This window comes from Ceraceosorus guamensis, assembly GCF_003144195.1.
Source record: "Ceraceosorus guamensis strain MCA 4658 unplaced genomic scaffold IE81scaffold_4, whole genome shotgun sequence".
NCBI classification, from domain to species: Eukaryota; Fungi; Basidiomycota; class Exobasidiomycetes; order Ceraceosorales; family Ceraceosoraceae; genus Ceraceosorus; species Ceraceosorus guamensis.
In genome coordinates this window covers 610,355-631,876 of record NW_020289999.1, presented here as the reverse complement: position 1 = coordinate 631,876, position 21,522 = coordinate 610,355, and the positions used below count along the sequence as shown (strand labels likewise).

General features: G+C 54.5%; 7 protein-coding genes across 7 annotated transcripts; 2 read left to right on the top strand and 5 right to left on the bottom strand.

The window, feature by feature from the left end:
• Positions 1 to 44: 44 nt before the first annotated feature.
• Positions 45 to 1,894, top strand: IE81DRAFT_320054 (hypothetical protein). The gene is made up of 5 exons (XM_025512908.1): positions 45 to 637; positions 742 to 826; positions 920 to 954; positions 1,046 to 1,066; positions 1,129 to 1,894. The coding sequence occupies exons 1-5, from the start codon at positions 353 to 355 to the stop codon at positions 1,531 to 1,533; spliced, it is 831 nt and encodes a 276-aa protein (XP_025372913.1). The 5' UTR covers positions 45 to 352; the 3' UTR covers positions 1,534 to 1,894.
• Positions 1,895 to 1,993: 99 nt separating this feature from the next.
• IE81DRAFT_333261 (hypothetical protein) lies at positions 1,994 to 3,739 on the bottom strand (the record flags this gene model as incomplete). The annotated part of the gene is made up of 4 exons (XM_025515363.1): positions 1,994 to 2,098; positions 2,282 to 2,872; positions 3,001 to 3,117; positions 3,362 to 3,739. 4 exons carry the CDS (start codon positions 3,737 to 3,739, stop codon positions 1,994 to 1,996), a joined length of 1,191 nt encoding a protein of 396 aa, XP_025372912.1.
• A 467-nt stretch (positions 3,740 to 4,206) lies between these two features.
• On the bottom strand, positions 4,207 to 6,531 carry IE81DRAFT_363980 (nucleotide-binding domain-containing protein). The gene is made up of 2 exons (XM_025516826.1): positions 5,756 to 6,531; positions 4,207 to 5,627 (listed from the first exon to the last, which is right to left on the bottom strand). The coding sequence occupies exons 1-2, from the start codon at positions 6,251 to 6,253 to the stop codon at positions 4,326 to 4,328; spliced, it is 1,800 nt and encodes a 599-aa protein (XP_025372911.1). The 5' UTR covers positions 6,254 to 6,531; the 3' UTR covers positions 4,207 to 4,325.
• An 877-nt stretch (positions 6,532 to 7,408) lies between these two features.
• IE81DRAFT_320051 (putative GCY1-galactose-induced protein of aldo/keto reductase family) lies at positions 7,409 to 9,315 on the bottom strand. The gene is made up of 5 exons (XM_025512907.1): positions 9,031 to 9,315; positions 8,238 to 8,643; positions 7,892 to 8,146; positions 7,764 to 7,812; positions 7,409 to 7,666 (listed from the first exon to the last, which is right to left on the bottom strand). The coding sequence occupies exons 1-5, from the start codon at positions 9,184 to 9,186 to the stop codon at positions 7,561 to 7,563; spliced, it is 972 nt and encodes a 323-aa protein (XP_025372910.1). The 5' UTR covers positions 9,187 to 9,315; the 3' UTR covers positions 7,409 to 7,560.
• A 2,147-nt stretch (positions 9,316 to 11,462) lies between these two features.
• IE81DRAFT_339298 (hypothetical protein) lies at positions 11,463 to 16,064 on the bottom strand. The gene is made up of 12 exons (XM_025515569.1): positions 15,374 to 16,064; positions 15,184 to 15,305; positions 14,875 to 15,088; positions 14,049 to 14,772; positions 13,894 to 13,960; positions 13,571 to 13,808; positions 13,462 to 13,482; positions 13,328 to 13,375; positions 13,188 to 13,255; positions 13,035 to 13,106; positions 12,654 to 12,947; positions 11,463 to 12,459 (listed from the first exon to the last, which is right to left on the bottom strand). Exons 1-12 carry the CDS (start codon positions 15,815 to 15,817, stop codon positions 11,643 to 11,645), a joined length of 3,129 nt encoding a protein of 1,042 aa, XP_025372909.1. The 5' UTR covers positions 15,818 to 16,064; the 3' UTR covers positions 11,463 to 11,642.
• A 263-nt stretch (positions 16,065 to 16,327) lies between these two features.
• IE81DRAFT_320049 (glycoside hydrolase) lies at positions 16,328 to 19,383 on the top strand. Its single transcript, XM_025512906.1, has 13 exons — positions 16,328 to 16,710; positions 16,818 to 16,827; positions 16,963 to 17,114; positions 17,248 to 17,630; positions 17,716 to 17,793; positions 17,895 to 17,910; positions 17,976 to 18,218; positions 18,359 to 18,457; positions 18,557 to 18,606; positions 18,672 to 18,719; positions 18,791 to 18,825; positions 18,903 to 19,060; positions 19,159 to 19,383. The coding sequence occupies exons 1-13, from the start codon at positions 16,464 to 16,466 to the stop codon at positions 19,242 to 19,244; spliced, it is 1,605 nt and encodes a 534-aa protein (XP_025372908.1). The 5' UTR covers positions 16,328 to 16,463; the 3' UTR covers positions 19,245 to 19,383.
• Positions 19,141 to 21,164, bottom strand: IE81DRAFT_320048 (SFT2-domain-containing protein). The gene is made up of 5 exons (XM_025512905.1): positions 20,530 to 21,164; positions 20,018 to 20,147; positions 19,859 to 19,941; positions 19,693 to 19,773; positions 19,141 to 19,584 (listed from the first exon to the last, which is right to left on the bottom strand). Exons 1-5 carry the CDS (start codon positions 20,727 to 20,729, stop codon positions 19,524 to 19,526), a joined length of 555 nt encoding a protein of 184 aa, XP_025372907.1. The 5' UTR covers positions 20,730 to 21,164; the 3' UTR covers positions 19,141 to 19,523.
• Positions 21,165 to 21,522: the final 358 nt, after the last annotated feature.

Here is a 21,522-nt window from a genome sequence, read left to right as displayed (position 1 = left end):
AAAGTCATTCGTGATTCGTGATTGTTCACGATTGCATGGCCGCACGCTCATCAGGCGTGCCCGTAAGACGTGAGTCGTTCGCGACTTGATTCAGATCAGAGATACGGGCGACTCGGTGTAGAAAGTCAGCTCACCGTCCATCTTCAACCTAACTCGTCACCACAGCCAGTCGGCAGGCACATTTCCCTCTAAAGTCAAAGCCACTTCGTCGCCTTGTCGAGAGTTCTGAAAGCAGACTGAGGTTCAGGCGCAAGCTCTCATCCGAGACCCTTACGCAGCTTCACATGCTCCCCCCCTTCCGAACTCAGCATCGCACCACCAATTACCGTCCAAGGGTATCTCGGGGGGCAGCATGGTAAACACAGGGGTGGATGCGTTTGATGGCGTCCCCAGGACAGAGACCATGAAGGAAAGCGTCAAGCAACTCGAAGGCAAGGACGTCGTGCCAGCCGAGGCAGCCGCAGCCGCAACCGCATCCGCGTCTCCAGAGCCTACTCAGGCATCCAATCAGGATTCCAAGGAAGAGGCAATCAGGGCTAAGTTGGCGCAAGCCAAGAAACTCAAAGATGAAGGCAATGGCATCTTTGCCAAGGGAGATCCCAAGTCTGCACTGAGAAAGTATTGGGAAGCTGTACTGGTGCGTGCTGTGTGCTGCGCGCGGGCAAGAGTCACTTGCAAAAGTTGCGAAATGGTGCTATGATCATGGATGGGACCGTCTAACGTCATCCTGCCGACTTGCAGAACCTCGAGGGACTGGCTGCAAATCCGATGCAGACTGCTATGGGAGTCAGCGAAGGAGCTGATCAGCCCGACGAGGAGAAAGATGGCGAGTCCTTCAGCATCGTAGATGTCGAAATGCCATCGTGATTCCGCCTACAAGCTGACGCCCTCTTGCACGCTCATCTCTTTACCGGATCAGAGAAGAAGCTGCAGCTCAGTATGATCCACAGCAACGTGCGTACCCGAACCGCGTCTCTCGGTACATCTTTCGGCTAGACAAGCGTTTCGTGTCATGGACTGACACGCTTGTATGCGCCCATAATAGATGGCTGCCTGTTACTTGAAGGTGAGGAACGGCTGCTTGAACGAGCATCACTCCAGCTGACTGACGCATACCTGCCTTCCAAGCTCGAGAATGGCAAGCGAGCGCTCGAAGCCTCTTCCAAAGCGCTCACGCACAATGCAAACAACACCAAAGCATCCTACCGACACGCGCTGGCTCAGATAGCCTTGAAGGAGCACTACAAGGCTCAGAGCGAGCTACAAGTGTTGCTCAAGAAGAGCAACATCTCCGCAAGCGAAAAGCCGCTGATCGAAAGGGAGCTCAGTGATTTGGAAAAGTTCCTCAAGGCAAAGCTGGAAAAGGAGAGAAAGGGACTCAAGGGATTCTTGGGCGCTGGATTGGGAAATGGCCCCGCTGTTGCAATTGATCCAAAGGCGACGAAGCCAGAAGAGGAGGAGGAAGAGGAAGAGGAAGAGGAAGAGGAGAAGCGACTGAGTGCGAAAGCGAAGGGCAAACAGAGAGCGCAGTGAATCGAAAGGCGACCGACTCTCCAAGCACGTAAATGTTGGACGCGTTCTCTCGCACACTGAACACAATCAAGCAGGGCGAAAGACGGCATTTGGGCACTATGCCAAGCGCCATACACATCGGCAGGTATGCTCGGAGACACATCAAGACACGCGCCACTCTTGGTGCCCCACACGAGGTCCTATGGACAGTCCAAAAGTTCATTCAGTCCTCTTCTCACCTCTCCTTTGAATCCACACGAATCCAGCCATTTAAGCATACCTAGAGTCACCCATTCTCTTTTCCCAACTTCATTGTCACAATAACGCAGAAAGGAAGATCATACTCGCAGACTTTCGAATCAATGAGATCCACAATGCTCACCACTTGCGATGCTTTTGCTTAGGCTCGCATTGCCTGCAGAAGCGTCTGAAGAGTGAAAAGTTGCTCAAGCAAAGAGACGCAGAGGGAGAGCAAGCCGGCTCAGATGTTTCCCCTCCTTCGAACCTTCCACATTTCCCAGGGCAATTTCCAGCCTCTGCCAGTTGCGACTTCTTGCAAAGAGGGGTCAAACACGTCAAAGTCCACCTTTTCGAGTTGTCTCAGAAAGAGGAGGGGATTGACCTTTGGCGTGTGTGTAGAGAGGTGTGCGGTGGATGGCAAGAGCAAGAGCAGGGGGAGGGAACATGAGCCTTCGGATCAATCGATGCGCGCGACTCTTTCGGAGAGAAGATTCTGATTGTGATGTGGCGCGATCAGAGGGCCACTCACCGAGCTCAGAAGCACGCCGACAACTTCTTCCGGTAGCCTACCTCCCTGCAAGCCCTCGATCTCTTTCCTAGCGCTGATGAAATAATCATTGGCCCTCGTAGCCGTATCGAACACTGCATCTTGCAATCCCTGCGCCTTTGGGCCCAACCTGAATACCTGCTCCTCCACCACATTGTGCGCACCCAGGTATTCTCTAGGCAGCGAGATGCGTCTTTGAGAAGCCGAAATAGGGATTCGAGAAGCTGCGCCGGATTGAGGTGTGGTAGGAGTAGGACTACCAGAATGCAAAGCCCTTCCCACATCCTGACCCACCTGCGATCCTGCCGCAGTGCGCGTCTCCGCAGCAGTACCCGAAGGTGCTGCTGCACCGATGCTTGCAGCAGGTCCAAAGCCAGCCGCATATGGGAATGCGGAAAGCAAAGTGGTCAAGCCAGTCGCTTTACCCAAGTGCGAAAAGATTTGGTCCAGAGAGGCGCGGGAGATGCCGAGCAGGTTCAAAGAGAGGTACTGAAGACGCGAAGCTGTTCCTTCCGAGTAGCTCTCGATTTCCGACAAGAGTGGCGGTACGGACGGAGCTAGCACGTCGTTTTCCTAAGGAAAAGTAGCAGGTAGGGAAGAATGCGTAAGGGAGGGAGCCGCATGTGTGGCAACGCTGATCCGAACGGCACTGAGCGTTCCTGGCTGGGCCTGTGCGAAGGCGAGCACCCTCACTTACTCACACGGGCGTCGATGATCCGGATGAAGTGGTCCTCCATCAGCCCGCCATTTGCGAGCACGGCTGGATCGTGTATGGCATCTCGGAGCGCCTCCACTGTAGGGTGCTGGGTGGCCTTGTTCTGCAGCGGTGAGTGGTAATAGAGCGAGCATTGCGCAGCGTGAGCATTCCTAGGCCAGCTGGCAGAGATGATGAAAGCTTCGGCTCAATGCGGCCCCCATGTATCCGTAGCTCGAAAAGCGGAGGAATGCCAGCCGCGCGTGTCTCCTCGTCTCGAGGAGAGCTCAAGCTCCAGTCCATCTCGAAAGTGAAAGCAACGCGTGCTGGTATGCTCATCATTCACATTCCTCTTGGCTTCTACTCACATCAAAAGCTCCCCTCACAGCATCTCTCCACCAACCAACTCGTATGCGTCCCAGCGTCGGATTGGACACGTTATCCTTGACACTAGCCGTCTCCACATTAAAAGCTCTGATGGCCAAGAAATGTCGCCTCAGATGAGCCGGGTAAAATCGCGCAGACAAGTTGGAAGGATGATCTCGCTGAGCTACCAATTGCGCGCAAGATTCTGCTGGTGTTAATTTGTGCTTGTGCTGGTCGAGTCGAGAGGAGGAGGATAGATGGACGGAGCAGGTGTGGCTCAAGAGGCGTCGTGAGGAGGTGCGATGTGAAACGAGAGCAGGCAAAGGCTTACGCTCAGCGCAGCCTATTCTCCTCCAAATGAATATGCTCGACCTGGGCATCGTCATCACGCGAGCGGTCCACAGCCCAATTTATTCCGATAGAGACACGGTGATTGTCTTGCAGGGCGAAGATTGTGTGGATGGATATGGGGAACGTGCGTCAAGCGTCCATGGAGTCAAGTGTCGTGAGTCAAGAGTCGTGAGTGTGAGATCCACATCAAGGCTCCCAGCAGCTGGACCGACTCACTATGAATTGAGTTGACGGGAAGTTTGAAGTCGTTGGGTTGCAAAATCTAAGGCGGAGTCTTGAAAACGCCTCCACTTGTGTCAGTCACGTGCATATCAAGATTCAAAGAAGGACGAGGCTCGACTTCGCGCATTTGTCAGCAAGCAAAGCACAAGGAAGGGTGCTACTCCCCGACTCATGACCACCAACCTTCTGATCGACTCGGGATGGAATGGGTGTGGCATCCAACCACATGTGACACCCAATTAAACATCCACAAACGAGGCGCAGAAGTCAAAATGTGTATTTAGCTCCTTACAACGATGCATGCGTGTGTGGTGAGGTATCGAACAGGCCAAGAGACGAACGAGCCAAGCTGAGGATCAGCTAAGATTTCGAGAGATTTTGGGCGCACAGAGTCTACATGAACCATCCGCTTCTATCCTCTTTACGAGCTCTAGAAGCGTGCATTAGGGCGAGGTAACCCTTGAACAACCTAGCCGACTCCTGATCCTCGATGAAAGGGTAAGGAGCTCCGAGGGAATAAGCCGCCGCAAACCCGCTGACGATGCCCACTTCTTGGCAATTGACGAGCGTCCAAGCGCCAGCATAGGTGGTGTGATTAGCGCCATTGATGGACCACATCCAAGCCACGGTACCTCCGTAATGCTGCCATCGATGACTTTGCTGCTTCCACCACTTCTCAAACAGCACCTTTTCGGGATCCAACTCTTCCTTGGTCCAGCGCTTGCTGTCCGCCTTGTTGAGGAAGATGGTCTGGAAGACGTGTCGATCGATTGGAGGCTCCGGTTGCTCTTCCGTCGCCCAAGGACGAGGGGCCGTGGCCGCATTCTGCCCTGAAGGAATGCCCAATCGCTCGTGCGGAGGTGCGTCGGAAGGCTGCGTGCGCGCTCCGAGTCCCGTCGGTTGAATTTGCTTGAACTGCGGTTGATATACCGTCAAGTCAAAAGACATTTCGATGAGCGCAGGATCATCCTTGTATTCCTTGATCAAATAAAGAGGTTTCCAATTCTTCTTCGCAAAGTCGAAAGATTTCTGCGACTCTTCGTCTTTGCGATTGGCATTGTACTTGTCGGTGTAGTGCACTTCGTAGTGCTTCTCCATGTACGCGAGATCGGTATGTGTGACGCTGACATCGTCGAGGTAGTACACGTTGCCCAGCACCTTGTTCTCCTTCCACGAAGGTCCGTTGCCAGCCTTCAAAATCTTGAGTGCCGAATCAGCATCGCAAGCAAAGATGACTTCATCAAACACGCCTTCCACCTCTTGACCATCTTTGCCATCTTGATAAGTGACGAGGACGTTTCCTCCTTTGCGCTTCGCCTCCTTTGTCCCCCTAACAACGCTCTTCACCGGCGCATCCGTCTTGACCTCTACATTGCCGGTGCTCGTGATTACTTTTCTCCAATTGCCATACATGCGCGCCAATTCAGGAAAGGCCATCATAGTAGGCACAGAAGCCAAAAGCGACTCCTCGCTGAATTCAAACAGGCGCATCGAAGGATCCTTGAAGACGCGTTCCAGGATGGCAGTAGACACGTGCTTCGTCTCGTTTCCCGTGCCAAAGAAGAGCGCTACCAGTGGAAAGACCATGCGCTCGCCAAATTCGGGTGAGAAGCGAAAGATCTTCATGGTGGCGCTGATGGGAATGAGCGCAAAGATGGGCTCAAAAGTCTTGATGGTATTCAGTGCGCGTCCAAACTGTCATGTTGATGCGTGCGAGGTCAGAGTGGAGAGGGGGGCGTGGCAAAGTGAGCAAAATGAAAGAGGGGGGCGCGCTCTGCAACCACTTCACCACCACCACTTGCACTTGCGCACATATCCCTCACCTTTTTGATATCATCCCTGAAGCGATCGACAAGTTTGCTTGGGTAAAGGTTCGACCAAAACTCCTCCTCTCCCTTCCCAAACGAGATTTGCAGGCCGACTTCCTGCGCCTTGAAACCCAGCACATCCTCCATCACCTTGAAGGTGTTGTGAAAAGCGGGAGAGATGCCCTGCACGCCTTCGTTGATGTACTCTGCGCCCAAGTCCAAAGCGCTTCCTGTGTTAGCACCGTTGGGCGAAGTTTCGTCCGGCTTTGAGGTGCGCGCAGCTGGTAATTGATGCGAGTAGGCTGAACCACCTACGCACGGACCCGCTTCCAGTACCGTCACTTTGAACTTTTCAGCTGCCAAGGAAAAGGAATAGGCGGATGCTAGACCTGAAACACCAGCTCCTACGATGGCTATGCGCTTGGGCGCAGCTGCACTCTTCGCCTTGCTTCCGCCCTTGGTGCTGGCTGTTGCACCCGGCAAAGTGCTCGAACTGGTCGATGCGTCGGGCATGTTGGCAAGAGGGACGCCGTGTGGCTTGAGAGTCGAGCTAAAGCGATAGCTCTGTTTGATAGGCAGAAGAGTGTTTGCTAGAGAGGCAATGAGAAGAGCTGACCGCGTTGGCTGTGTGTACAGCAGCAGCTTGAAGATCCGCGCAAGCGAGACCCGGCCAGATGGATCGGAGGATGCTGTTTGGCCTTTGCGTTTGGTCAAGGTGATGGTGTCAAGTGGGCAACGCACTCAAAACACGTTGGCCTGACACTCGTAACGTATCCTTATATGAACAGAGCAGCTGACGATTCACGATTCCTAGGGTCAGCATCAAAGCTCCACACATCTCTCTCAAAGTACTTCCATCCTCTGCGCACGGCGCCGCATGTGTCAGCCACGATGGGGACCGCGCTTACCCAAGCAAGCACGGGTCTACGCGCTCCACACTAACGCGACTCCGCATCGAGCAAGCATGGCCCGCCGTGTGATCTCGTCGCTATAGCGTGCATTTCCACATCGGCGGTGCCGCTCACCTAAGCACAAATTGCGGAACTCAACAGTCCGCGCAGCATTCGTCATCATCATCATCACAGGGGTTTGCACAGCCCAGCAAGCAAGCAAGTTCTACGGCCTGCGCATTCATCACCTAAGCGCGAACTTTTGACCAACTCGATTTCTTGTGATGGGCGTGCGGGAGACAGGGTCTTGCCTGCATGGGGACAGCATCCCACGCGTATGTACAGCATGTGTCCATGCTGCCATCCATCTGCAGCCAGATCAAAAGCGTGTACCTTACGTCACCTGCTGCCCAACATCTGCGATCAAAGGCTGCATGAAGCCCAGAAGAAATTGGCTTAAGCATCATCATGCGACGTGGGAATCGTGAATTTGAGTGATCCCCTACCAGCGATTCGCTCAAATTCGACAATAAGGAGTGTAGCCATGCCCGTAGCCACAACCCCAAAAACAAAGGTACGATGAACAGTGTAGGCACGATCATCTAAAGAAGACGAGCACACGACTTCTTACACTCCGTGCAGCGAGCAGCGGGCCCATGAGTCGGAGGGAGGTATCGTCCATTGGTCTCATCTGGGTGGCGCAACCGGTGTCTTGCGTTCGTCGTTAGTGTCGTGGACACACTAGCACAGACTGTCTTGTAAGGAGATTTCAAGCACACTCTGATTGGGAGAGCGGCATGCTCATTGAATCTTTTGTCGCTCGTCAAGCATTACAATGATGGAGTGCAAGAGCCGAGCTACAGTACTGCGCACTCGATCCACTCGTTTGCCTTCGAATCAATTCGCTGTGAGACCGACTCATCGTCCCGCTCAGAGAAGAGCTTGAGCCTTGTCGTTGTTCTGAGGGTGAGAGGCCTCAAAAATGTCGTAGTCAAAGTCTTCGCTCTGGTCGCACACCTTCTTGAACGGTTGAGAGCTGGACGAAGCGAGCGAGTCAGAAGTGAGGAGGAAGCATGTCAGTATATCTGCGCTGGACTTGAGAGGTCGAGCAGCGCAACGAGACTCCAACTCACTTCGCTGACTCTTCCAGCTGGGCAATTTCTTCCTTGGACAGGTCGACCACTGATAAGGGCAAGGCGAGGTCAGCCCTCGTACGCCTGATCAAACGATCGCGCAAGCAAAGCCACGCAAACAAACTCACACTTCAAGTTGTTGGCGATTCTAGCGGGGGTGACGGACTTGGGCAGAGGATTGGCGCCTCGTCCCACTTGCCAAGAGATGAGGATGTTTGCACCTTGCACGTTGTGCTTCTTTGCCAAAGCGTCCACAGCTGCCAAGCTGGAGTGGCTTGCACCTGTAGAGCCGAGTGGGCTGTATGCTTGCGGCAGGACGTTGACCTTGTGGCAGAAGGCAAGCAGCTCGGGTTGAGGGCAGGTGAAGGACAGCTCCACTTGGTCTAGGGGTAAAAGTAGGAGGGCAGGAAAACGGGTCAGAATGAGCCGTCGTGAGCGATCTCTTTGTGCTCGTTCGAATTTGCTGTCACTCACTGGCAACCGGCTTGATCTTGGCCTCCTTCAAGAGCGCTCTGAGTCTGCGGATGTTGAAGTTGCTGACACCAATGTTCTTCACCAGTCCAGCTTCGACCAGAGCCTCCATGTCTCTCCAGCAAGGCAGAGGGTTGTCGGAGAGGACTCGGTCGACTTGAGGCTTGCCAGTCTTTGGGTCCTTCAAGGGCTTGCGAGGCAAAGATCCATCCGCGGGAACATCTGGCTCAAGTGCGACATTCCAGTGCATCAAGTACAAGTCGAGATAGCCCACACCCAATTTGGACAAGGTGTCCTCCACGGCATGTCGAGCGTGCTTGTGGTGGAACTCGAACAATTTGCTGGTGATCCAGATCTCCTCACGAGGCACGCCGGAAAGCTTGATACCCTCTCCAACCTCGCCTTCATTCTGTCACGGGTCAGCAGACGAGGCGTGATCAGCAAGAGTTATGACAGAGGCACATCGTATCTCATGCTTGCTGGCTGAATAGGCAAGCGAGGGATATGAGGCAAGACTCGCTCGTTCAAGGGACTGGCCATATCGACCCTTCAGCGACTGTACCGCCATGCGCACGCCACCGAGCTGACACGCTCCCTACACACCACCTGCGCCCGTGCGAACAGCAAAAGGCGTGCGTGCGCGCCAAACGCCGAGCAGATCGTGCTGCATTCCTTAGCAAGCTCCGACGGACGGCGCGGCGTCCGACCTCACAAGATCTGCATGGCGGTATAGGTACGCATGTGCATATACGACCCTTATTTCCTTCTCGCTCCGATCGTGATCACCGGCACTCACCTGGTATCCCCAGGCACAGTCAATGTGACGGTAGCCAGCCTTGAGAGCTGCCGCGACTGCATCTCTGACCTCTCCAGGCTTGGATTGCCAAGTGCCCAGACCGACAGAGGGTATTTTGGATCCGTTGGAGAGAGTGAAGTGAGTGGGGAGCGACATTGTGAAAGAGGCGAGGCGAGAATGTGACGGTGTGCGATAAAATGTGCTGGGAAGAGAAGTCAAGGATGTGCAGAATCAGAGATGACTGATGAATGTTGCGAGAGGAGTTGGATCTAGCCTGTCTGGCTGGTTTCTTGTGTTTATATACGTTTTTCTCTTCACTGCTCATCCGCTACTGCTCGCCGGCCAGGTGCACCTTGGGCAACACCGCGGGCCTACCTGATCAGCGCGGGGCCGCATTGTCGAGGGATTACCGAAATCTACTGCTGCACGCAAGCTCGGGCGAGCTGCAGGCTGATGGTACGGTCTGCGTAATGCCAGCAGCAGCAGCGCCTCTCCATCGATACAACTCTCGACCAGCGGGTGCAGTGAGAGTCTCAAGTCGCGAGTGAGTCATCGCACGACTCTTCTGACTCAAAGGCCCACAACCAATCTATAGATGTCAGCTTGTGTTCCTCCGTCGGTAATGATGATGCCGTTCACGATTCTTGAGCACGCAGGTCGCAACGAGACCGAGAAAGCACCACCACCACAAAAGTTGCCAGTCTTAGAAGCATCTGATGCGTGCGTCAGTGGCTCTGGCGGTGCCTACCAATTTGAGAGCATGATTTAAGGTCTCCGTAGCTCATGCTTCGCAAGCAGGCGCTCGTCACAGTCTGATGCGTACTCTGGACACGCATTCCCACGCCTCGCCTTTCACCCAGAGTCGAGGTGAGCATCATGAGATCTATCGAACACTTGACTCCCCACTGTACGGGCGGCGCTCTTCTGTACAGTGAACACTAACAATCACAATCGTGAATCGAACACTGTGAGCTCCGTTCGCACGCTGGAAAAGCTTGATCCGACCGAGCTGAGCCGAGCGCAATTCAGCCCAGCACTGAATCGCTGTATATACTCGATATGTTTGTGATTGGCAATCACGCGGCACCGTTCACAAATGTGTCGCTTCAGACCATTTTCGACAACGATCGTCAGACCCGCGAGTGCGGAGTCTGATTGAAGAGCAAATGACAACCATGCGCAGGCAGAGGGAGCTCAGCAGTGAAGTGATCCTTTCGAACTTCCGGCTGATCCTCAACTCACGACTCCACTTACCTACTGCGAATACCAGGGATGCACATCTTTGACGCTGAATCGCTCCCCAGTGGTCAGTCTTGAGTCGCAAGTGTGAGTGGAGTGAATCGTGAGTCGCGACGATGTGGAGCCAACATGCTCAGGTACGCCGGTTTACTGTCATGGCTGCGCGCGATCGAGCGGTCAAGCGTGAGCAAATTGATTTATTACAGCAGGAGATTGCCGAGACGCGCATGTGCAGCCCCGCGGGGAAACAGCGCGAGCAGCATCAGCACATCATGCTGCGCAGCAGCATGGTCACGAGTGGCGAGGCTTGCATGCATGCATGCAGCTGATGTGGTGCCTGTGCGCGGGGAAGTCTTAATCGGCCGCGGCGCCGGAGGCGTCCGTGGGATGGGACTCAAGAATGCCGAGGCGTCGAACAGAGATTGCCGTGCGCCCATCTCAAAGCGGGACGAGAACTTATGCTCATCCTACATTCACCATTGTGATTAAGTGGTGAGTGTGGGTGGCATATACAGTGATCATAGGATCGAGGGGCCAAGCTGTTTCGTGTACTGCTAGAGCTAGCTGGTATTCCCTCGTCTGCCGCCGCCGAATAGGAGCTCAAAGTTGTCTACTTGCTTGCGTGGTTGCTGTCATGCAGCGGATGTGCGTGGCGTACTGTACACTCGATCGTGACTGTGCGGTAACATCAGCACGAGCCCAAGCACGGCGCGAATGTGATAGCATGCTCCCCCCGCCGCAGTCGGCCTTGTTCATCGAGGGCTTTCTACAAATCTCGTTGGTGCATAGCCGAGAGTCACCTTGCAACAGGCCGCACTCAACGTGTCACTCGTCGTGATTCGTGAGGCACGTTGACAATCTCAAAAGGCGGACCGAAAAGAGACCGCTGAGTTGAGTATGGTCGCGGTGGTGTGGTATAGCTGTTAGGAAGAGCGCTACAGCGCTTACTTTAACTACCCTGGATGAGGCACAGCACCACGACATAGCAGTCTAGTCACAAATAAAGACTCCCAAGCATGAGACCAGCTCAGGGCTGACGTTCACTTCCAGGCTCACTGGTGTCCTACGTCTCGCGAGGTGCAAGGCCCGCCTGCGCTGAAGCGCCATCCTTGATCGCAGTCCCACCGAGTACCCAAGACTCGTCCAAAAAGCCAGCCCTGAGAGCAGCAAGGAAAGAATTAAAAAATACATTTCAGAACAAGTGGATATTGCCATCACAGCATGATGCATCTGCAAGTGCGCTCAGTCTAGGTGTGAACAGCATACTGCTGTACGTTGTGAATCGACGAGGCGTCAAGAGTGCGAGTCGTCTTGAGCATCAGAGGCTGCTCAGCTGCATACTGTCGCGATTCAAGTCAAGGCCGCGCCACGTATCATTCGGGCTTTTCCAGCCTCTGGCGAGCCTGATCCAGCTGTTCCCTCGTAGAAAAGAGCGTGGCGAGGAGAAAGTCGGCAAAGCTAGGGTCCTGCCAGTATCCCGCATGGCTGTATAGCATCTCCAAGTACTGGTGGCTGATCAGACTCGCTTGCAGCGGAATGACGAAATCGACGGATCCGAGTGGAGATAGCGCTCTCATGCGTCTTTCGGCCCGGGATCGCTGCGTCAACGCCATGCCGTCCGCATCGCTTTCATCCGCCTTCTCGCTTACTTCGGCCTCAGCAGTGCTCGGCCTCTCCGTCGCGCCAGAGTCGACTTCTTGCTTGAGGTTATATGCAGACTTGAGCGTGCTCGCTTGCGAATGGGAGCCGGACTCGACCTGTCCAGTTGCTGACACTTGTGCCAGAGCAGCAGTAGCAGCAGCCATAGCTCCCGCACTCACGGTGTTCCTCTTCTCCGCATATGCAGCCTTGACTTTCTTGGGAGCAAATCTCTGTATCCACTCCGACCCACTAGACCCATTCTCCGCTGCTGTCTTTGCGCTGCCTGCTACATCTTCAGCTGAGGCATCGAGCGGGGTACTCATCAATCCTAGCGTATCAATGCCACCTCCATCCGGCGCGTTGGCCTCGTCTGGATCCTGCGCCGAGCTACTCGGCCGAGCCCCACCCGGACCCGATGACCCGCGAGCCCAGGTTCCAAAAATGCCAGTCGACGTGCTAGTCGACTCGCTCAGAGCACCTGGCTGGCCTCTCAAGATGGCAGTCACTGCTTTGGCCAGGACATGAGGCTTGATGATTTGTGCGTACCTTTGTAGGCGCGAAGAGAAGGCCGACGCGATGAGCACGATGCCGCAGATGTCTGAATACGACCTCGAGTATGAGTCTCCTCACTCACCTTGCATCTAAAAGGGACGATTGTGGCAAGGCAGCAAGTCAGTATTGGGGAAACGCAACGAAATATTGCTTCTGCTCCGTACCTGTCCTCGATGTACTCTAGATGCAACTCACCAACACACGCATTGAGCCTAGTTCCGATCGGATCAGTCATGGCGGCAATATTGAAGCATCGGTCTACAGCCAAGCAGCCAAATCTTCCAGACCTCTCTAGCGCTTCATCTCTAGAAGAATCTTTCGTACCCTCTCTCCCCTTGCGAGCAATGAGCTGAGCTTGCTGAAGCCACATGAAGAGCGCCACCGGACTGCCAAGGAGGTAAAGGCTAGATACATCAAACACGAGTTGGGTCTCGTATGAGCTTATCGCACCCAGCTCGCCGGCAAAGGTGGGCTGTGCAGATAGTCTGAGGATCGGGTTTTGGGATCGGCACTCCGTCAAGTCAGTATCTGCATGTGGAGGCGCAGCTACAGGTGACCAAGGGGCTGCTCACACGTCTGCAGCGATGGCGGCGCCAAGCGAATGAGCAATCAGATGCGTCTTGCCTCCTCGGGCCAGAAAGCGCCTTGGCAGGACAAAGAGGAAAAGGCGAAGCTTTGAGTGAGCATGGTGCAATCGCGCTGTACGTCACAGCAATGCCACTCACGGATTCCGCTGATTCCAAAGCCGCCAGACAAAATTAGTGTGCGCCCTGACGCGGTTCATGATCTCACCCTGAGACCAATCGTACAGGGGGATGCTTTGGTCAGCCAGGCTTTGAAGAATAACTTGCTTTGCACAACTCACCTTATGATGAGAAAGATAAAATGGGATGTCTAGGGCCACTCCGGATATCTGGTGAGGGAAGAGAACTGGCTATTTCAGCGGGTGGTGTCCATTTGTAACATTCCCTAACAAACCCGAGGCGTAGGGGCGCTCACGAGTGTCTTGACGAACGGGATCTGAGGTGATGTGGAGTCAGAAACTCATAAGCAAAGGGCCGCAAGGAGCGTTCACCGAGCGCACTCCACCTTGTGCCGTCCCACTCACGCTATCCTTCTCATTACTCCCAAAGATCTGTTCAAGCCCGAATTGATTGTCCAAGTGCTCATCTTCATCTCCATCATCCTGTCTAGGCGGCTGAAAGTCGTCCAGAGCGCTTCTCCACATGACCGGAATGAACTGCACCCTTCTTCCACCTATCAAGCCCGGCAGACCACCACCTCCGACGTCTGACGGGGGCTTGCTCGCTGCTCGACGAGACATTAATGTGCGCATGCTCGACACTCTGACAGTCAGTTGCGAGAAGGGAGCTACTTTCAGCGACCTCAACGTCAATCATCTCGCAACCGCCCTGCGCTCGGCTGACTCACGCTAGTGCGAAATCAAGCGACTTCCATTCTTCGGCCAATTTCTGACCGATACCATGCCAGACCAGCACTAAGGATGGGCATGGTAGGCGAATCAGAACTGACTTTATAATGCGATGCAGACAAACACGTTGCGTGAGGGCGGACCTCGCACTCACCGAGATGCTCAGGAGGTTCCTCCTCCTCTTCGTCCTCGTCCACAAACGTATTCGCCTCTGCACTTTGACCCTCCGCTCCTCGATCGGCACCATGATCGGTCCCATCTCCCAGTCCCGCGCTTGCTTTACTCTTTTCCCCCTCCATCTCTTTCAACTCCCCCGCCTCTTGTTCGCCCGCGCTCGTCTGGCCAAGCGAGTCTTTTATGTCTTGAGTGGGAAAGGGGGAGGGACCGGCAATGCCGCCCACGCCGAACATGGACAGCCGATTTCCCAGTGAGCGCACGAACGATTCGGTGCCCGAGACGGGTCTGCTGGTTGATTGTGCTCCGCTGTTCTCATTCGCGGGAAGCGACGCGGAAGTAAGGGTCGGTCCATTTGCTGAGGCGTCACTTGATGCTGCAGCAGCAGCTGCTCCTGCCAGGGTCGCCTCTGCGTCGCCGCTAGGTCTTCCCACAGCTTGATGCGATCCAGATGCTCGATTTGCGAGGTTCTGTTTCTCTTCGACAATGTTGCTGGAGCCCGAATGATTGCTGCTGCTGCTTGCGGGCCTGGACTTCTTGGTCTTGTCCGTACTCAGACTTACAACCCGCGGGGGCGTTGCTGTACCAGAGGTCTGGCCTGTCTTCTTGCTAGACCCAGAAGTAGAGCTCTTGGCATCTGCCACGCCTCGGGTCTTCAACAGCTGCTGAGCATTGTGATAGCCTCTCGCTACGAGAGTGCCTCCCTGTTCCAATTGTAGGTGAGAGAGAACGTCAGCTTCAGTCCCCTCACTCATGTACCGGCGCGACAACATTGTTCATGGCTCTGGCAAGACGTGACAACGCACAGCATGTTCGCCGCTCCAAGCTGTCCAGATCGTCTTCGCAAATCTGGTAGAGACATCGTCGGCATATATGCGAGCGAGATGAGGTCCCAGAAAGATGACGTAGCTGCTCTTTTGGCTTTGCAGCCTGCATTTCAATTTGTCGTCTGCATCCGAGCCCAAGGAGACTGATGACTTGAGCTCTTCAGCGTAGGAGGGTAGATATGGTTTTATAGAGCTTCGGAAGACACAAGGGAGTGAGGGAGGTGTATCAAGTCACGATCAGGTTTGGGCGAAGGGCCAAGGGCGAGCTTCAGAGACGCATACACTCACCCCCAGAGAGATTCTAGCTCCTCGGCAACGGCATCTGTGCAGGGCGTCAGTCTGCTGCCGTCCAGGAACCAGGTTCCTCTTCTGACGGATGTAGGCTGAGACTTCCAGAACACGGTGCTGAGCTGTCGGACCGCAAAATTCGCGGTCAGTGGCGTACCTGGAAGGAGGAGTGGCGCATCGCAGCACTCACCTTGTGCAAGCGCAAATCCACCTCGTACAGGTGATCTTCTGCGACTGGTATCCTCCAGCTCTCGAGTTCCCTATCTGGATGAGGGGCCGCTTCCTCTATGACCTCCCCATCCTTCGTCTCATTCCCCACCATCACCTCCGCCTTCTTTCCATCCAATTTTTCTCTCACCCTACTTCCCACATCTCCCTTTCCTAGCTTTTTGCCCAATGCCACCCTCTCCCTGAGTCTTTTCCATTCTTGCCAGCTATGGAAATTGTCGTTCCATGCTTCTTCGAGACGGGAATGATCCCGATTGCCAAAAGAGGTCCAGGTCTTGCCGTTCTCGGAGGCGTGTAACCAGCGGGGGATCAGCGTGGGTGCGCTGGGCAAGGAGGAGGAGGCTGCTCGCAGGAAGGAGACCCTCTGAGGCGTCTGCGCTTGTGACTGTGTATGTTCCGAAGACATTGTAAACGATTGTCCCCTGCACGGAGTTGCAACTTCAGGAACGGCTTTAGGCTCGATCCGGGCGGTCAAGTGATTGTCTCTGCTAACGCTCAAGCTGATAGGTGGTGAAAGCTCGGTGTGTGTGTTCTCTCGTGACTGGAAATATCAAGCAAGCAATGTGTGTGCCGATAAGAAGCGTCGTAGCAATCTCATGGCAAGGGTGCGTGCTGATGTATGTTGTAAGTTGCTATGACGATCGCGATCTTGATGATGGCGGTGCGCAGCGCTCGCTCGATGGGGACTCGGGACTACATGTAGCGCAGCTGTTGGATAGCGTGCGTACCGCTGCATCGATGACGCACGAGTGTCCGCGCGTCAAGCTTCGCCTTCGGAAGTCCGCGGAGATAAGTGAGTCCGCTCTTGAACGGACGTCAGCAGACGTGCCGCCCCAGACTCCGACACCGGCGGGTCGTACCGATGCTGCTCATTTTCGTATGGATCAAATTCGCAAGTGACCTGATGGACCATCATCTCGTCCATCAGGTTAGGTGAAGTGCAAAGGCACTGAATATGAGAAGTGAGCAGGAGCTCGCGACCAGACTGCACACTGAAACTCAGTCTGATCCGGACGGCGGAGACACGGCGAAGCTGCAGGATGAAGGGAAGAATGGGGCTCCTTGCCGCCTCGACCAAGATACTGGTCGTGGGAGCTGCGTGGCTTCAAGTGGTGCTTGCAGACATCGCTCGCTCAGCAGACCAGAGGACGAATCGGCAGATACCCATTGGTATAGGTCTGGCTGCAGAGAAGCAGGCAGACAGCCCGGACTCCCATCGGACAGAGCAAGGGGCGTTTGTGCGGGTGACGGTGGATGGACGCAGTCTGTATGACGAGAATGGCTTGGTCTACCTGAATGGTACGTGCCGGGACGGCAGCGAGGCCAGTGACCAAGCACAAGTGTCAGTCGGCTTAATTTCTACCTAATCACTCGCCGTATTTTGCGCATTGCATCCCTATATGTAGGATTGAATTAGTGAGTCACTCCAAAATTCTTGACTCGACTCGAGAAAACGATCCAAGACGAGAGCGCCAGATTTGAATCATGCTGGGGCAATTGAAACGAGACTGACACACGCCATCCTGCCATTCGTGATTCCCTCTCTGACAGCTGGTCGTGCATGAACCTGGCCGCGCCCGGCAACAAGGGTGGTGATGCACGGCGATTCGAGCAAGAGATGGACCAGATGAGCGCAGCTGGCGTCAATCATTTGCGCATCATGGCAATGTCTGAAGGGCACGGACCGTTTCGCATGAACCCACGTGAGTGTCATTGATGCTGCCTGTCTATATTCACAAGCAGCACCACCAAAGCAGCTGCATGGGGACCCTTAGGCGAGGGGATCAGGCAGGAAGCCCAGCGTTGACCTTTTCCATCTTCCTTGCGCTCTCGTAGCCGTCCAGCCAAGAGCGGCAGAGATGGACGAAGCCTTGCTCATGGGCTTGGATCGATGCCTACAAGGAGCTCGCAGAAGGGCTATGCGCGTCACTTTAGTGCTGGGAAACACTTGGCACTGGTCAGGTGGTCTGCCACAACTGGTCGACTGGACTTCTTCATCGGCCCGACCTTCTTCAAGTCACTCTTCGGCCAATCAGTCTCACTCTACGCACAAGACCGAGCAAAGCGGCATACCATATCCTATCTCTTGGAACGTCTCCGCTCTGCCGCAACGCCACGATGGTTTTGCGGGGTGGGGCACTTGGACGCGACTCGGTCCTGATGTTCGTCCCTACGAGGAGTTCATGAAATACGTCGCTAGCTTCTTCACGAACGAAAAGGTGTGTCGGCTTCTCACTCTACACCAAGTGGATCGCTATTGACAAGGCTGCTGTGCGCACGAAATTGCTAATATCTGATGTGCAGGCGCAACAGATGTACAGGGTCAATGCGCTGGCGATACTCAACAGGCGCAATGCGATCAGTGGGCGTCTCTACAAAGAAGTGAGGGCAGAAACCTTAAATTCAGGCGAGACCGCCGGACCCTATCCTTGGGCGCCTCGAACATGCTGACCAGTCATCTGGCTTCTTCACACCGGTCTCAGGACCCCACCATCTTGGGTGAGTGCGTACCTTCTATCTGCTGCAACAAACATCGCTGATAGACCCGAGCACGTCGACATCAGCTTGGGAGCCCCTGAACGAGCCTCAAGTCACACCTCGCCCCACGAATGAGACCTGGCTTGGTGGTCATTTGCCGCTTGCCCCATCAAATCTTGCTGATCCCTTACTGCGCTGGCACAGGAATACTACGATGCTGATTCGCCAGCAAGCTCCCTCACAACTCATCACGACTGGCTTCGAGTCTAAGCAAGGAGAATGGTGGTTTCGACAACTTCACGAAGATCCGAATGTGGACTTTGCCTGTGGTGAGTTTGACGAGAAAGCTCCCCATACGTATACAGCAGCCCGAGGACGAGTAAAGTGCTCCTGATGCGATGCAGAAGGGAGACATCATGACCTCGGAGCGCTAACACTTCGCGCTCGCGTTTTCCGGGCTCAATTGCAGCGCACATGTGGCCACAAAATTGGCAGTGGTACGACATGCTGAATGGCAGCCAAAGTAACTTAAATCACGCCGTGCGGGTTTCACTGCAGTATCTGCGCGGTGAGTCGTGATCAAGCCCTCGCTTCTGGATTAGAGACACCCAAAAGCAACCGAAACATTGTGCTTCTGTGCTCATCCTGCTTGAGTTGTGCACCGCAGAGATAGAGAGGTGGACACAAGAGCTAGGCAAACCGGTCTTGCTGGAAGAGGTAAGGTATCCGTTCATACGTGGACTGCGCAACAAGACGCTGACCGCCGCAGCTTGATGTTTCAGTTCGGCATGCCCCGAGACAATTGGCTCAATGCCGAAAAATCGTATTTGGTGCGTCGGTTGGAAAAGTGACTTTCGCTGCAGTGCCGGTGCTCATGCGCCTAGACTTCCGTCTGCTTCAGTATTCGAGCAACACCAGCACCTCTTCGCGAGACCGGTAAGTGCCTTTCAAAAGAGGCAAACTGCCACAACCAACGTTCACATTTCGCTCTCGCTGCATTTCTGCCTACCCAGACTTTTCGAGCAAGTTTTGATCCAGATTTTGGGCTCGTTCGAGCATCGCAAAGGATGGATAGGCGCCGTACCCTGGGCATACGCAGGTGCGTACAGACCTGAAAGACAAAGATTGAACAAGTACGGCATGCTTTGGGCTGGCGATCCTCCGCACGAAGGTGAGAGCGCGACTGTTCTTCCTTTTTTCAACGCGCGGACCGCGCTTGACATTGTGATTCTCTTATTATGATTGTCGATTGCCTCTGCGTGTGCGCAGCTCCTGGATGGTACAGCGTATACGACACGGACGAGGCAATGCGACTCTTGAAGGAGCAGAGCAAATGGACAGCAACGTCGGCCTGACAGGCAAGCGTCTGTGATCATCAACCTGGCTTTGTCATTGGACATTTCCCGACGTGGTCCTCGCTCTGATCGAATCACCTCTTGGGGTAGCGCTGGATGCCCTTTGTACTCTATCCTCTTGTTTGTGCAATAGCATATTTTCCCAAGACGTGAGAGTTTCTCGGTCGCACCTGATATTGTTACATTTGCATCTCATCGCCTTCGAAGCTGTTTCTTGCAAAAAAATTTAGCCTCGCTCTGACGCAGCGCGAACAAGGAAACCATTCTTCCCGCTCGCGGTCAGAATATCTTGCTAAACATGTTGGAGACGAGGCTCCTAGCGTACGGGATATAAGATAGTCTGCGAAGCGATTCACACATGCAGGATGGAGAGATGAGTGCCGTGAGAGTCAGCTACGGCTGCAGAGCGAAGGGCGAAGAGAAGCTCGACAGCCAGGCAACAACGCACGAGTACCAAATGTACGCTAGGTAGAGAATGACGACGAAGACCAGGACCAAAGCGTCGATCCCGATGGCAAAAGCCGCGACCCTGGCAATGTTGGGCATTTGGAGAGGCGCGCTAGTCAGCATGTCGCATTCGGGACGACTTGACGTGACAAATGGACCTCGCTCACCAGACCATGACAAAGGCGGCAACCAGAATCAAGGTCGCGACGATCCGAACTGGATCAAACATCGCTTTGAGCTGCCTTTTGAACTAGAGGCGGCAGTGCATGACCATCAAGACGATCAGCGCTGGGTGACCTTTGACACTGCGCGAGAATGACACTCACTCCCACCAGGAAACCGGTGCCAACCAATGATACGATGACGCCGATCGAATACAGAATCGCAAAGAGGACAGTTGATCCAAAGAACAACAGGACGCTGCCTACGATGGACAAGGCAAAACCTCCCACCAAACTGAAATTGTATACGGAGTCAGCAAGCATGGTCAGCAGCGCTCCATTCAGGCGCATTTGTGCGACGGACGGGGTGATCTCGCGATCTGCCCGGCTGTATGCGCCACAGGGGCATCGCTCCGCTCCGCATTGATTTGGCGGTGGAGCAGCTGCGCGCACACAGATGTCCAGCCCAGCGCATCTTCTCGCAATGCGGCTCGTCAGAGCAAAGTTCTCATTCCACATAATCGTACGCCGAGCAAATCCGGCCTTCGACTGCCCACTCGACGTGCGCCGTAGAAGCTGATCACTTTGTCTTGCCTCCAGCTTCCTCTTTCGCCTAGTAGCAGCAAGTATCACACCCACCAAGCCCTCTTGACGATTTCGCGCCTCCAAGCACTCACCAGCCCACAAAACCCATGATCCTCTGTTGCCGCGTGAGTTCCAAGCCCAATCCTTTGAAAGCATCATTCTCGCCAGTAAGTTCTCCCTGAGCATATCGCATGTTGTCCATGTTCATCCAATTGCCTGATCCGCCGCCCATCGTGCTAGGCTGAGTGGACGGGGGCGGATTGGATCCGCTTCCGGGTAACCATGATGGCATGTTTGACAAAGGTCTTCCAAACCCGCTGATTGCCTGTAGTCGTGCGTGAGATGAGCTAAGGAGTCGTCCGGTGCCCAAGAGGCAGTGCCACGCCTCGACCCGATCCACCTAGGCTGACTCTCGAAGCTTTCTAATGCGCTCCTGCTCGAGCTGAGACGTAGGAGCGAGAAATTGTATACGTTGTTGGAACCCCTCTGGACTGTAGACGTTTGTAATAGACTTTGCTCGTCTGACGTGCTGGCGGTCTGGTCACGCGCAGCTGCAAGGTGTTTGAGAAAGGTCGCTGAACTTGTTTGAGGAGTAGGGGTGAGAGATGCAGAGACCACTGTTGAGTCGGGTAGTGAGGCGCTGGAGAAGTGAAAGCTCCGCATACAACGTACGTGCGTGCTCAGATTCGTGATTTCATGCAGCTCGCTATATAGAGTCACGGTCGTGAGTCACGACTCAACTTCCTAATGGATTGCAATTAACATGCTCATCAGACGAGACCCACGACTGCCTGGTGCTGCCTCCCATCATGCACGCCGCCTTGGCGCGGCTTACCTTGGCGGACGGCGTTCTCGGCCGACAGGAGCTAGGGCTGGGTCGACTGCGCTTGACGCGTAAAGTGGATTTCCTCGCGCGTCGACGCATCTGCCATGGCTATCAGCTGCATGTGCGACGTTTGCTCGCTGCAGCAGAGCATTCAATGATTTTGATTCTTGATTCACTCAAGAGCCTCGACTCAAAGACTGTCGTATCTGCTGGGCTTGTTCTTGTTCAGACCATTTCAAGAGAGCTACTTAGATCTACT

What these genes read in the sequence shown, in the direction of transcription:
- IE81DRAFT_320049 (XM_025512906.1), top strand. Translation starts at nt 16,464, where the DNA reads ATGGGGCTCCTTGCCGCCTCGACCAAGATACTGGTCGTGGGAGCTGCG. An exon ending in GCTTCTTCACGAACGAAAAG is followed by an intron (nt 17,631 to 17,715) that starts GTGTGTCGGCTT and finishes TCTGATGTGCAG; the next exon opens with GCGCAACAGATGTACAGGGT. An exon ending in TTCACTGCAGTATCTGCGCG is followed by an intron (nt 18,458 to 18,556) that starts GTGAGTCGTGAT and finishes TGTGCACCGCAG; the next exon opens with AGATAGAGAGGTGGACACAA.
- IE81DRAFT_320054 (XM_025512908.1), top strand. Translation starts at nt 353, where the DNA reads ATGGTAAACACAGGGGTGGATGCGTTTGATGGCGTCCCCAGGACAGAG. An exon ending in GCCCGACGAGGAGAAAGATG is followed by an intron (nt 827 to 919) that starts GCGAGTCCTTCA and finishes TTACCGGATCAG; the next exon opens with AGAAGAAGCTGCAGCTCAGT. An exon ending in TCAGTATGATCCACAGCAAC is followed by an intron (nt 955 to 1,045) that starts GTGCGTACCCGA and finishes CGCCCATAATAG; the next exon opens with ATGGCTGCCTGTTACTTGAA.
- IE81DRAFT_320051 (XM_025512907.1), bottom strand. Translation starts at nt 9,186, where the DNA reads ATGTCGCTCCCCACTCACTTCACTCTCTCCAACGGATCCAAAATACCC. An exon ending in CAAGATCAAGCCGGTTGCCA is followed by an intron (nt 8,147 to 8,237) that starts GTGAGTGACAGC and finishes TTTTACCCCTAG; the next exon opens with ACCAAGTGGAGCTGTCCTTC. An exon ending in CAGCTGGAAGAGTCAGCGAA is followed by an intron (nt 7,667 to 7,763) that starts GTGAGTTGGAGT and finishes CGCTTCGTCCAG; the next exon opens with CTCTCAACCGTTCAAGAAGG.
- IE81DRAFT_339298 (XM_025515569.1), bottom strand. Translation starts at nt 15,817, where the DNA reads ATGTCTTCGGAACATACACAGTCACAAGCGCAGACGCCTCAGAGGGTC. An exon ending in TGGATTTGCGCTTGCACAAG is followed by an intron (nt 15,306 to 15,373) that starts GTGAGTGCTGCG and finishes GCGGTCCGACAG; the next exon opens with CTCAGCACCGTGTTCTGGAA. An exon ending in TCCCGTTCGTCAAGACACTC is followed by an intron (nt 13,376 to 13,461) that starts GTGAGCGCCCCT and finishes TTCCCTCACCAG; the next exon opens with ATATCCGGAGTGGCCCTAGA.
- IE81DRAFT_363980 (XM_025516826.1), bottom strand. Translation starts at nt 6,253, where the DNA reads ATGCCCGACGCATCGACCAGTTCGAGCACTTTGCCGGGTGCAACAGCC. An exon ending in TCAGGGATGATATCAAAAAG is followed by an intron (nt 5,628 to 5,755) that starts GTGAGGGATATG and finishes TCAACATGACAG; the next exon opens with TTTGGACGCGCACTGAATAC.
- IE81DRAFT_320048 (XM_025512905.1), bottom strand. Translation starts at nt 20,729, where the DNA reads ATGCCATCATGGTTACCCGGAAGCGGATCCAATCCGCCCCCGTCCACT. An exon ending in GCACCGGTTTCCTGGTGGGA is followed by an intron (nt 19,942 to 20,017) that starts GTGAGTGTCATT and finishes TGCCGCCTCTAG; the next exon opens with TTCAAAAGGCAGCTCAAAGC. An exon ending in GCCGCCTTTGTCATGGTCTG is followed by an intron (nt 19,774 to 19,858) that starts GTGAGCGAGGTC and finishes CAACATTGCCAG; the next exon opens with GGTCGCGGCTTTTGCCATCG.